The sequence below is a fragment of the Penaeus chinensis genome, chromosome 25 (assembly GCF_019202785.1).
Source record: "Penaeus chinensis breed Huanghai No. 1 chromosome 25, ASM1920278v2, whole genome shotgun sequence".
NCBI lineage: Eukaryota > Metazoa > Arthropoda > Malacostraca > Decapoda > Penaeidae > Penaeus > Penaeus chinensis.
Window position 1 is genome coordinate 3629347 of NC_061843.1, and position 12500 is coordinate 3641846.

At 35.9% G+C, this 12500-nt stretch overlaps 1 protein-coding gene across 1 annotated transcript in view; it reads right to left on the bottom strand.

Moving 5' to 3' along the window:
- Nucleotides 1-1804: 1804 nt before the first annotated feature.
- LOC125038699 overlaps nt 1805-12500 on the bottom strand; it is a 12545-nt gene continuing 1849 nt past the window's right edge. Inside the window, exons 2-10 of the mRNA XM_047632263.1 lie at nt 10552-11786; nt 9872-10030; nt 9049-9202; nt 7987-8198; nt 7536-7743; nt 6963-7195; nt 6164-6241; nt 4635-4796; nt 1805-4047 (exon numbers count right to left, since the gene is read on the bottom strand). Coding sequence (XP_047488219.1) covers nt 3502-4047; nt 4635-4796; nt 6164-6241; nt 6963-7195; nt 7536-7743; nt 7987-8198; nt 9049-9202; nt 9872-10030; nt 10552-11786 — 2987 coding nt within the window. The 3' untranslated portion in view covers nt 1805-3501. The remainder of the gene's footprint in view (nt 4048-4634; nt 4797-6163; nt 6242-6962; nt 7196-7535; nt 7744-7986; nt 8199-9048; nt 9203-9871; nt 10031-10551; nt 11787-12500) is intronic.

Below are 12500 nucleotides of genomic sequence, written 5' to 3' on the forward strand. Positions count from 1 at the left end.
GACTGAACTCAGGAGGGCGATCTCCAAGCTGAAGAGTGGTAAAGCAGCAGGTGCTTGTGGCATCCCAGCTGAATTGTTAAAGGCTGGTGGAGAACCTATGGCAAGAGGGCTTGCATGCAGTTCTGTCTGCCATCTGGCAAACTGGTACCTTTCCCCCTGACCTGCTGAGGGGTGCGGTCATCCCTCTCTGGAAGGGGAAAGGGGATCGCTGGGACTGCAGCAATCACCGCGGCATTACACTACTCAGTGTACCAGGCAAGGTACTCGCGCACATCTTACTGAGACGTATCAGAGACCACCTGTTGAGGCACCAAAGGCCGGAGCAATCTGGATTCACTCCTGGTAAGTCCACAATAGACCGCATCCTGCAGCCTACATCCGTTTGGCACGGTGCATCGCGAATCACTCTGGGAGATCCTGAGGCTGAGAGGAATTCCAACAAGAATTATTGGACTACTAGCAAACCTGAATACAGGCACTGAAAGATCTGTAAAGTGTGGTGGGGGCCTGTCGAGCTTCTTCCCTGTTAGTTCAGGTGTGAGGCAAGGCTGTGTTCTTGCACCAACCCTTTTCAACACTTGCATGGATTGGATACTGGGTAGAGCTACTGTCCAAAGTCACTGTGGAGCAACTCTGGGCAATATCAAGGTTACAGACCTTGATATGTTGTTGCCGTTGTCTCTGAATCTCTGGAAACCCTAGTGGCGGCTCTTGATCAGGATTTTGGGGGCCTATTAGAAGACCTTGTGCAGTCAGTACATGCTTGCGGTGAAAACATCAAAGTCACTTTATATACCTCGGTAGTGCAGTTCACGACTCTGGGCTGTCAGACCAGGAAGTCAGTAGACGGATTGGCCTGGCAGCAGGGGTCATGAAATCTCTCGACAAGAGTATTTGGAGATGCCGGTACCTGTGCAGAAGGACCAAGTTACGTGTTTTCAAGGCCCTGATACTGCCATTTTTACTCTATGGTAGTGAAACTTGGACACTATCTTGTGCTCTGGAATCTCGTCTTGATGCCTTTTGTAACAGATCCCTGCGCCGGATCATGTGGTACAGTTGGCGGGACCATGTGTCGAACCAACGGCTGCACCGTGAGACCGGTACAGGACCTGTTACTTGCACAATCCGTGATCGCCAACTCAGGCTATATGGCCACTTGGCTCAACTCCCGCAGGATGATCCTGTCCATCAGGTTCTCTCTGCCCGAGACAACCCTGGGTGGAGGAGGCCTGTGGGACGACCGAGAAGGTCGCGGCTTGGACAGATCGATCAAACCTGTCGTGAGGAACTAGAGATGGGCCGGGCCCCTGCCTGGCGGCTCGCCATGAGGGACCCTCGTAGGTGGAAACGAAAGGTGGATGCGGCTATGCGCCCCTGCCCCAAAATGATGATGATGATATATATATATATATATATATATATATATGTATATGTGTGTGTGTGTGTGTGTATATACAAATATATATATGTATATATATATATATTATATATGCATTTATCCAATATATATATATATATATATATATATATATATATATATATGTATCATGTATATATCATGTAACCATACATACATAGCCTACATATATATATATATATATATATATATATATATATTTATATATATATATTTATATATCTATACAGTATCTCTCTCTTTCTCTCTCTCTCTCTGTATATATATATATATATATATATATATATATATATATATATATATATATATATATAATTACACACATCCACGCATGCACACGCGCACAGAGCATATGTAATGCAAATGGCAAAAAAAATTCCAAGAAAATGTTTTATATACTGCATTTATTTACAAAAATATCAACACTATCACAGGTAATCCCATTATAGTTCCAAAGAATATTAGCCTTCTCCTTAACATTTTTTGGTAACATACAGAAATTTTGGTTTATATGCAACAGGAATCCTCAAAAAAAGAGAAAAAAAAAGAAAAAATACAATGATATTCCACAAACTCAGTGCAAAAAAAGGTTCCTTTGTATCCATTAATGTAATTAATATAAACTTATTCTTTAAATCCAAATATCTCTAATACATTATGATTATCCCGTTAAACTGCAATTCTGTATACTGAAATCCTGATATTTTCCTAGGATTTGTTAGTTTCTGATTTCACAGTTTTGTTCTCAAATGTTTTAGTTTCAGCTCTGAATCTATTCAACATTTTATGATATTTCATCTATAATGGCAACTAATTATTTCAATAAAATCATAAATTTGGTACATGGATGAACTGGAAATGAGATCAATCTTTAAGAAATCATAAAAATAAATATATCTTTATGAAGTATGGAAACATATTTTTGTTCTTGCACAGGAATGTTTTTTTTTTTTCTCTCTCTCTCCCTCTCTCTTTCTCCTTTTTGCTTTTGATTTCCATTGGAAGCTACTCCTTCAGCTGACATAAAAAATCCCACACAATGACTCACCCTGTTTTATGAAAATAAAGTGGCCGTAGAAATTTTATACTTCCTATGAGAGTGGGAGAGACCAGCACTCTTCTTTTACTAATTCAAAATTTCTCATACACAGCCATAGACAGATCACTGAATAATAACACTCTGAGCATACAGCTAACCTAACTTTGAGTATATTGCCAACTTTCCAAGCTATTTCATATTAATGTTGAAAACAATTTCTTATACATCTTAACCCAAAGGCACCAGGGATAGCATGTATGTACATGCCATGCCCACTGTGAGTTTGATTTATTTATTGATTTTACATACAGATGGCTCCACAAGTACTAAGTCACCAATGAGCCAATTATGAGTACTACCTATCTCACCCTTTTCCTTGATTTTAGAAAATATTTTGTGGTATCTAATACTGTTAGTAAAGTCATTAACACTATAATAATTATAATGTCTATTATAAAAATAACAGCATCCATATTGATAGCATATTTCCCACAAATTCAAGGCAAGGTGAAATCAAGTGAGGTCACAAGATCTACTCCTTTGTGGCTAAGCACTAGCAGAGCCATCTATGCACAAGGACATTTCACAAAACAATACTATAGTGACCACATTTTCCTGGAGACTTTGGGTTAAACTGTATTGTTTTCAGTTGATATTTTACTCAGCTCATGTAGCTTGAACTCCTTATCAAACAAGCTACCTAAAGATCATTAACAATTATGATAAATGATAATTCAGAATCTGGGGACAAGGCTCTTGTCACTATAATCAAGCTGTAGTGTCTGTTTTTTTAGCAGTTCTATAATTACCCTGTGTGCATGGAATAGCTGGGTATACCATCAACATCCTATCTCATCAGTATGAGACAGTAACCTGGTTGGCAAGATTAACATTGAGACTGCACCAGACAGATGTGAGAATGAAGAAGAATAAATAACAGAAAATGGGGAACTAAAAAAGGAAGAACAAGAAAGTTACATAAAAAATGAAGAAAACAGAGTCACAGACAGACAAAAACAAAAATTCTTGTGCCCTACAACAACTAAAGTTCATCCAAATTTTTCAGTTTGCTTCCAACTGTTGCTGCTATATTACTGGTAGGAACATATGCTACTAAGCAAAATATTAGCTGATCAATTTCAACATGAAAACTTGCCCTACTTATATCGTTTTTAGTTTTGCTAACTGTATTTCTGGCAAGCTCCTCTTTTTGCAGATTTTCTTTGTTTGCCATACCCTTTTCTTCAGAGGAGGCGTTTACTTCACTTTGCACAGCATCGGCAACAGAAGGTTGTGAACTTGGCTGAGCTTTTTCAACTGGAACACTTTTCTCTTCACTGTCATTGAAGCTCTTCCACATGCATCCATTTTGTAGACCATCGTTTCCAACTTCATCCGGTTCAATCTTGAGCTTCCCCGATTTGACCATTTCCTCTATGGAGTTGCAAAGTTTAGCGAGGAAGAGAGTAGGAAGCTCTGGGTGGCACTGGAATGAAGGAATGCCTTGGCTCCACCATTTGAAGATGTTGCATAGGTGATTGAACCTCTTGTTGTAAGGTTGGATCCTTAGGAGCTCTTGTATGTATACCTGAAATAAAGGTTATGGATGAATATGGCTTTTCAGTGTCAGTGTCACATATTCTCTCTCTCTCTCTCTCTCTCTCTCTCTCTCTCTCTCTCTCTCTCTCTCTCTCTCTCTCTCTCTCTCTCTCTCTCTCTCTCTCTCTCTCTCTGGCTTTTCAGTGTCTTCCAATCTGTGTCGAATATTCTCTTTTTCTCTCTCTCTCTCTCTCTCTCTCTCTCTCTCTCTCTCTCTCTCTCTCTCTCTCTCTCTCTCTCTCTCTCTCTCTCTCTCTCTCTCTCTCTCTCTCTCTCTCTCTCTCTCTCTCTCTCTCTCTCTCTCTCTCTCTCTCTCTCTCTCTCTCTCTCTCTCTCTCTCTGGCTTTTCAGTGTCTTCCAATCTGTGTCAAATATTCTCTTTTTTTTTTTCTCTCTCTCTCTCCCTCTCTCTAACAAACCTGCATGTGTACCATATACATGTGCATATACAGGTGCATGTGCACACACACACACACACACACACACACACACACACACACACACACACACACACACACACACACACACAATTCCCCTAACCACCAAACCATATAGATAGACCATAGAATAACTTACCATGGCAGATGCTGAAAAACTTTTGAAACAATGTTGGATGGATAATGAAGGCGGGGAAGAAACATCGCAATCTTCCTCATTTTCTTGGTTCAAACTACTCCCAACGCACTTGATACACATCAGATGTAACAACTGGCGCATTACACGAAGAGTTGGATAGGCCTAAAAGAAGGAAAAAAGTTTGTATATGATCTTTCTGGAGGGATACAGTTTATACTTCTAAATCCCCCTTGGTATCTTCTGAAAATTGGTTATTTGTAGCTTTATGCCACAAATGAGATGGTAAAAATAAAGGAATAGAATTCATATGCTATTTAGATATCAGAGTAATAAAATAGAAAAATAAAGAGAATTAACAACAAACATTAAAAAGTTTTGTTTTTCTCTTCTCTTGGAATAACGTTTTTGCTCATTTTGAAAATTCAAGATTAATAATTCTTATAAAAAAAAAAAAAGTTTTATCATAATATTGAAAATAAAATCAAAGTGTATTGAAAGCAACAATTTCAATATCAACTCTCACTTTTTAAAATACAACTATTCATATGTTTCTTGAATATTCTGAAAATTCCTATGAATAAGGCATTATTTTCCTATCAATCTATCTTAGTACTCATAAGAGGCAATATTACTTTATAGTAGGTTCATTAATTTCATTGATTTCTCCCTCTTTTCCTATGGGAGAGACATCAAGGCATCAAGGTTGTCTGCATCTTAGCTACAGATATAGCTTCCAAAGTTGGCTGGAAACCCTTTTCTTTTTTCTTCATAATATGGTAAATAAAGCCACTGGATTTGGGTGATACACATAAGACAAACAAATAAATAGATAAATACCTAGCCTAGCATGCCCACTCTCATAAATGGCTGCATGAGTATAACTAGCCTTCCATTTGGTCAAGTCAATGGATTAGGTCCTCTAGGTATATTGAGTTCAGGAAAATCAGGGAAAAATATAGTGAAAATGTAGTAAATCAAAGTTAAACCTTTGGGCCGTGGGTACATGTACTGTCCACTGTATTTCTTAATGAATTTTGTTACACACCGAGGGCTCCACAAGTAGGGCTTGTGTGACCTCACCTTATTTCCCTAAATAAGTTCTTTTCTAAAGATAATAATGTTTTAAATCTCATTATTATAACTAGCATTAAAATTTGTTATAAGGTTATTAAAATATCATTCTAAAACCCATGTAAAAGGGAGGAGGGGGAAGTAATTAAATCTCTTCAAGTACTTGTGGACCCATATATGTGCAAAAACTATTAATAAACTAGAATCACAATGGACACAAAAACATAATGGGTTAAGCATGAGTGCAGGGGTTTAGATACTCTGTATTTTATTACTGAAAGAACAAATCATGTATAAAAGAATAAAAAATCTCTAATAAAATGTAAAATAGGTATCTACAACATATCAATTACTTTGGCATGTGCATCAACCAAAAATTAATTTACAAGTTAAAGAAAATCCAAGTTATTCTCATTCATATAATCAGCAGCCCCAAGGTATAAACAAATCATACTTACTGTCTGTCCTGACTGTAGAAACTGGTGGGTCAAGAACATTCCAGAAATCCACTCGTTTTCACTACCATGAGGCAATAGCTGAAAAAAATAACATATGTATGTCAGGAAACAAATAATGTACACCTATCCATCTATCAATTTCTTGATTTTCCTCATTTTCTTTGGCATCAATTTCATTTCATAAAGTGAAACTTATATATATGTGTGAGTGTGTATGTGTATGTGTATGTGTGTGTATGTGTGTGTGTGTGTGTGTGTGTGTGTGTGTGTGTGTGTGTGTGTGTGTGTGTGTGTGTGTGTGTGTGTGTGTGTGTGTGTGCATATGTACATATATATATATATATATATATATATATATATATATATATATATATATATATATATATATATATATATATATATATATATATATTATACATACATATATACATACACACACATATATATATATAAATAATTATATGTATATATATATATACACATACATACATATATATATATATATATATACATACATACATACATATATATATATATATATATATATATATATATATATATATATATATATATATATGTATATATAGACAGACACACACACACACACACACACACACACACACACACACACACACACACACACACACACACACACACACACACACACACACACACACACACACACGCGCATCACACACACATATCAGTATATGTACGTTTACATACCATAGATAATGGCTTAACATACTACCGACTATTTTGCCATCATAAACAAAGATGTAACAAAATTTCCATTCACCTGGACTAACACCAAGATCCACTGTGGCTGAGACACATCCAGATCGAAATCACTGCTGTCGACACCATGAAGGTTTTCCTTTGCAGTTTTCAGTTCCATGTGATAGAGTTTATAGAGAACTCTATCGACAATGGATTCTTGGCATATTTCACACTCTAGCAGATTTACTAAGGGTAGGAAACTGCGAGGGTGGAGCTGCATGTTTCTTGTTACTTGTTTGATGATTGAAATATCTGAAAAAATTACCATTTGTCATGAGAAATGACAGTGTTCTTGTGGCACCACAACCTGCAGCCTGCGTACAATTCAGCTGCTATATCAAATTTTATAGATTTAATAACAAATATCTATTGTAAACATTTCATATTCGTAATTATAAAAAATCGGGAAAAATAAAAAAGGTATAAATACATATACTTTCTTCTATATCTACAAATATTACCTAGGTACCATTGTACTTTATTTTTCATAAAATCTGAATGCAAAAATAACCAAATATTTAGGGAACATTCACCTACATATTTATAGCAACATAACAATCATAACAATGACAGGCTACAGTGTTTTTCTCACCTTTCTCAAAAAGAGGCATATCTTTTATCAAAGCTTTGGCTATGGTGCTGATAATGTGCTCTGCATCTAGTCGCAATGCAAGGGCAGTGTTGGCCTGCGGACCCAGAAGTTGGGCTGTGTTGCTCATTACACACATTAGACTTATTATCAAACTGTCCAATTTGATGCCAGGTTGAATTATGGTTGATGGATGATTGTCAATGATGTTCTGCAATGTTGAAGATGATTAGTAATATTTACATCCACTTATAGTTGTCTTTAAATAAATGTATGTTTTAATTCTTCATAGCTTATCTTAGTCAATGCACCTCTAAACTCATTTCATAATACATCAAAAGATCACTAGCAAGATCATGCATTTACAGATGCCTCTCTCTGCTCTGAGCTTTAATATATCAAACTAGAAGACAAATATTACAAAACCAACAATGACATGTATTCTTTTATTTACCTTGAGTAATTCTAATGGTAATGCAACATTTTCCAAAGTTTCTTCACTTTGCACCCCTAAGTACGGTTCAATAAGAATATGCAGAGATTCCCCCACTGGCAAAGTCGCTGTGTTCATTAAGCCCTTCACAAGGTTGGCAAAATCTTGCTTCTCCCTTCCGGAAAGTCCTGCAGCCTGTATTTGCTGCAGAGCACTTGCAAGCACAGATATACCTGAAACATTTGTGCATGAAATACAAATCTCACTTCATTGTTTAGCATATGGAAGTCTATCATGACAATAGTATATCTGTTAATAAAGGGTTGATCATTTTTCAAGGTCATTGCTACTGAATTAGTTCGACAAATAAGCTACATTGAAAAAGAAAGATATATATAAATCAAAAGATGGAGGCATAGTAAAACTTCAAAACCAAACTACAGTGACAAGATACGAATAACTTCTATTAGGTCTTTAAATAAATTAAGTTTCAGATGTCCAATTGGTATTCTGGGTTTGTAAGCAGTAGAATTTTTTTTTCACTATAATGTTAAGGAAGATATACAAGTTCTGTATGCTTGTGTTAACATTACCCAGACTAACAAACATCAAAGGCTATTTTACTGATACATTTCTCCACTTGATTGTCAAAATTTCTTGAGTCTTGCTGTTCCTTTTACCTTGTAGCTACAACATTATATAGTATTCTCATAATCACGTCTTTGTGGTGCACTGGGTGAAAGATTTTCACTTGTTAATTCTTCTATATCTCTAGGTAACAAGAGACTCGTTTTTCAAACATTTCTTACCTGTGCACATAGCAAGAGTCAAACTTTTTCATTTTTAAGGGCACAGAAAAGATAATAAACTAAAGGTATCCATATCCTCACTTATAACTTCATGGGTGTTTATTGGTATGAGTTAATATGGAACAAAAACATTATCTTTTAATGTGCCCATACAAACTCATTTACTACTACATTACTGCAAATACAATCAATAACTACTGTTTACCATTTGGCTGAGAACATTTTATATTTTATGAAGTAATAAAATAATACAGTAACTTCTCCTCTTTCTTACCAGACTGTGAAGTTGCCTGGCAAACCTCAGGGATGGCTGACAAGGCTCGTACCATAACGGGAACTAGTCCAGGCAAACTAATGGGCAAAGTGACAGCTTGTTGGACCACTTCCTTACCAGACTGGAGACACAACCATACATGTTTCTCTTGCATCTGAAATAAGGGATTGGGTATTAGATAAATGTAATTCTCTTGTGTCTGCAATGATGGATTAGGTTTTTCTCTTACATCTGAAATCCTGGATTAGATTAGATTAGATTAGATAGATGTACTTCTCTTGCATCTGAAATAAGGGATTGGGTATTAGATAAATGTAATTCTCTTGTGTTTGAAATGCTGGATTAGGCTTTTCTCTTACATCTGAAATCCTGGATTAGGTATTAGATAAAAGTACTTCTCTTGCATCTGAAATGATAGGTATTATATAAGTATGTTTCTCTCCTGCTTCAAATGTGAGACTACGTTTAGTAGAACATGGATATCCTGTTCCTGATCAGGTGGATTAGGACAAGCTACATGTTTCTCTTTTGCTTGAAAGGATATATTATGTTAAAGTATGTTTCTTCTGTGCCTAAAATGATGAATTAAGTTCTCTAGATGTCTTTAAGGTCAATTATTAATATCATAAGGTAGAAAAAATAAAAGAAAGAATCCAAAAAAATCCTTTCATACAAACAAGGAACTCTATCTACAAAGCTATCCACATCCATTACAATTTTGATATAAAATCAACATCCTTCTAATATGTCAATAATGATGAAAAGCCACAGAAGAAAATAAACACTTTTTTTTTCATTTTAAAGATAAGTGAATCACTCTTACCTCTGGTGCATTCTCTCCCACAAGCTGATTGAAAACAGCTGTTGATTGAAGATTAAAATTTGAGGTTTTTAGGATTTCGTTTTGACCAGAATCTAACTTTTCTACTATTATTGGCATCAGATCCTCAGATGGAATATCTTCAGCCAACTCCAAGATGAACTGTAAAAGGAAGGTAAAACTACAATAAACAGATGGAAGGTACTTACAAGTATAAGATCGTTCACAAACTCATGTAATTGTGTACAAATTAATCCAATGCACCACTGCACTGCACCAATTATATTAGATAATTTTGAATCCCATCCCAACCTCCCTCACTATATATGAGCCCAACAGTGCTGTGAAAACTGCTTGATAGTTTCAAGTAGGACATTTTGGACCATTCATGCTACAGTTTGAAATTGTCAAATTTTTTGAGTGAAAGTGCTTTGCCATTCTAGAAGACCAGAAGAAATCAATTGCTATACTTTTGAATGGGGTGATGATGGTAAAGATTGATGAGGGAATCTACAAATTAAGTGGAAAACTGTTTACGATGTATATGAATAAAATATGATAAAAGTTCTCTTTATAAATCAAGAATACATTCTACATATCTATACTGTAAATAAATGAAAGTCATCTTTACTTCTTATAAAAGAACTAAAGAACAATAACAGTGAATATATTTAACACATTACCTCCTGCCATTCTGCAATGACGGCATTTCCAGACTTCACGTAATCGATGTATTTCACCAGAACTTCTTTACGGGTCTTGGAGGATACTTTCCCAGGATGATTTTTCACTGAGTCGAGGCACTTCTGTGAGGAATAGATTTCCTCTTTGTCCAGGAGGATCTCAAGTAATTTTTGCTCCCTTTCGTCTCTTAGGTCAATCTCCTGTAAGAGCTGTTCTAAACCCAGGTCGTAATCTGGGTCGTAGTTGGGGTCACAGGCTACTTGTTTCATGAACTGGAGGAAGTCTTGACATTTGCTGGTCTGGCAGGATTCATGCAAATTTGGGTGCAAGTCGAAGATCTGCATGATATCAAAGGCTATGTTACATATAACAGACTGAATGCTCTTTTCTGCAGTCTTGTTGGAATGGACAGTAGAGCCCTTGTGAGGAATGACACTTACTGGTAGGTTAATTTCACTCCAATCCATCCACATTCCAATGTTAATGGCTTCATTTTTCTGCTGACAAAGCTTGAGGAATGTAATCACAAGATCTTTCGTAAAGAGATTATTCTTAAGTCGGGATCTATTCTCCTTCTCCTCTCTTCTCCACATATCTCTCCAACAGATTAATGATTCTGGGATTTCTGGATATTCCATTTCTTTGCCTATGTACACATTTAGCATCAACAAGAGGTATTTTGTGAGATACATGAAGAAATATGCACTCGATTTTATCTGCACTTTTGAGTCACTCGATACAGTCTTGGAAGACAGAAACTTCACAAACATATCCAAACATTTTAGAATATTGCTCTCACAATTTTCCTGGAATGAATTTGATTGCCAACTGAGTAGGTAAGACGTGAAAAGCTCCAGTGACATTGCAAGGGTAACTGGGTTTACTCCATCCGTTGATGCAAAATATTCCTCAATGAGTGTCGAAAGATACGAAGTTGGCAGGAAGCTGAGAATATATATGAGACATCTGTAACACCTCTGATTCTTTACAACAGAGAGAAAGTGCGATTCCTTTAAGGTCGGGACAGCAGATATGACAAGCTGCAAATCTTTAGAAGATCTCACTATTGGCTGGTTCTTCACACTCGGGCAGCACAACAACAGTAAAAGTGTGGATTTGCAGCGGAAGTCTTCAAAGTCTTTGTCTTTATTGGCCGCTGCACAGGCCTTCTTCACCCTCTGGAAACAGCTTTCGATATTTTTGTTTAATTTTGTCTGGTTCACGGTGTCGTCATCTGGAAAAGTAGAAATAGATAAATACATAAGAGGAACAATAGGAAAACGGAAAAGCTGAGTTTAATAAATTTCATGATTACTTAATCTGGATTTTTTTTTCACTGTATATAATTTTCTAAATGTGTACTTATACATATGAATATGTATCTTACTTAACTCTTTTAGTGTAATTCATTTATTAATGTTTTGTTTTTATGACAAATACCATTTTCTGAGGGAAATATTTTGATGTACATATTGGATCGTAAACATTTTGATACTACTATGTAATGCAGGAAGAGTTCTACCTGTACAGAAAATTTACCAGAAAATGATTACAGGTTGACAATCGCATACCACATACCAGAAACGCATGAAACTGAAAACCTCGGAAAACAGAATATATACTTTTAGTGTAGACTTTAGTACAAATTTATCGGTATATGACCCTAAAATTAACTGTAATAATATTTTTAATCTTTTTTTTTTTACCCCTTCTACATTTTTTCTGCATTAAGACCAAACCTTAAAACATGGAAATAAAAAAAGAAAAAGAAAAAGAGAGAGAGAAAAAAAAAAGAGAAAAGGATTCCACAATTCTTGATGCCTGCCACAAATTGGTCAGCCAATAACAATCTCAGCTATCATTTAATTTGTCAAGTTGGTCTACATGTAAAGACTTAATTGGCCTTTCTTTGAAGGCCACAAGTAACCAAGTTGGACTTTCTTCACAC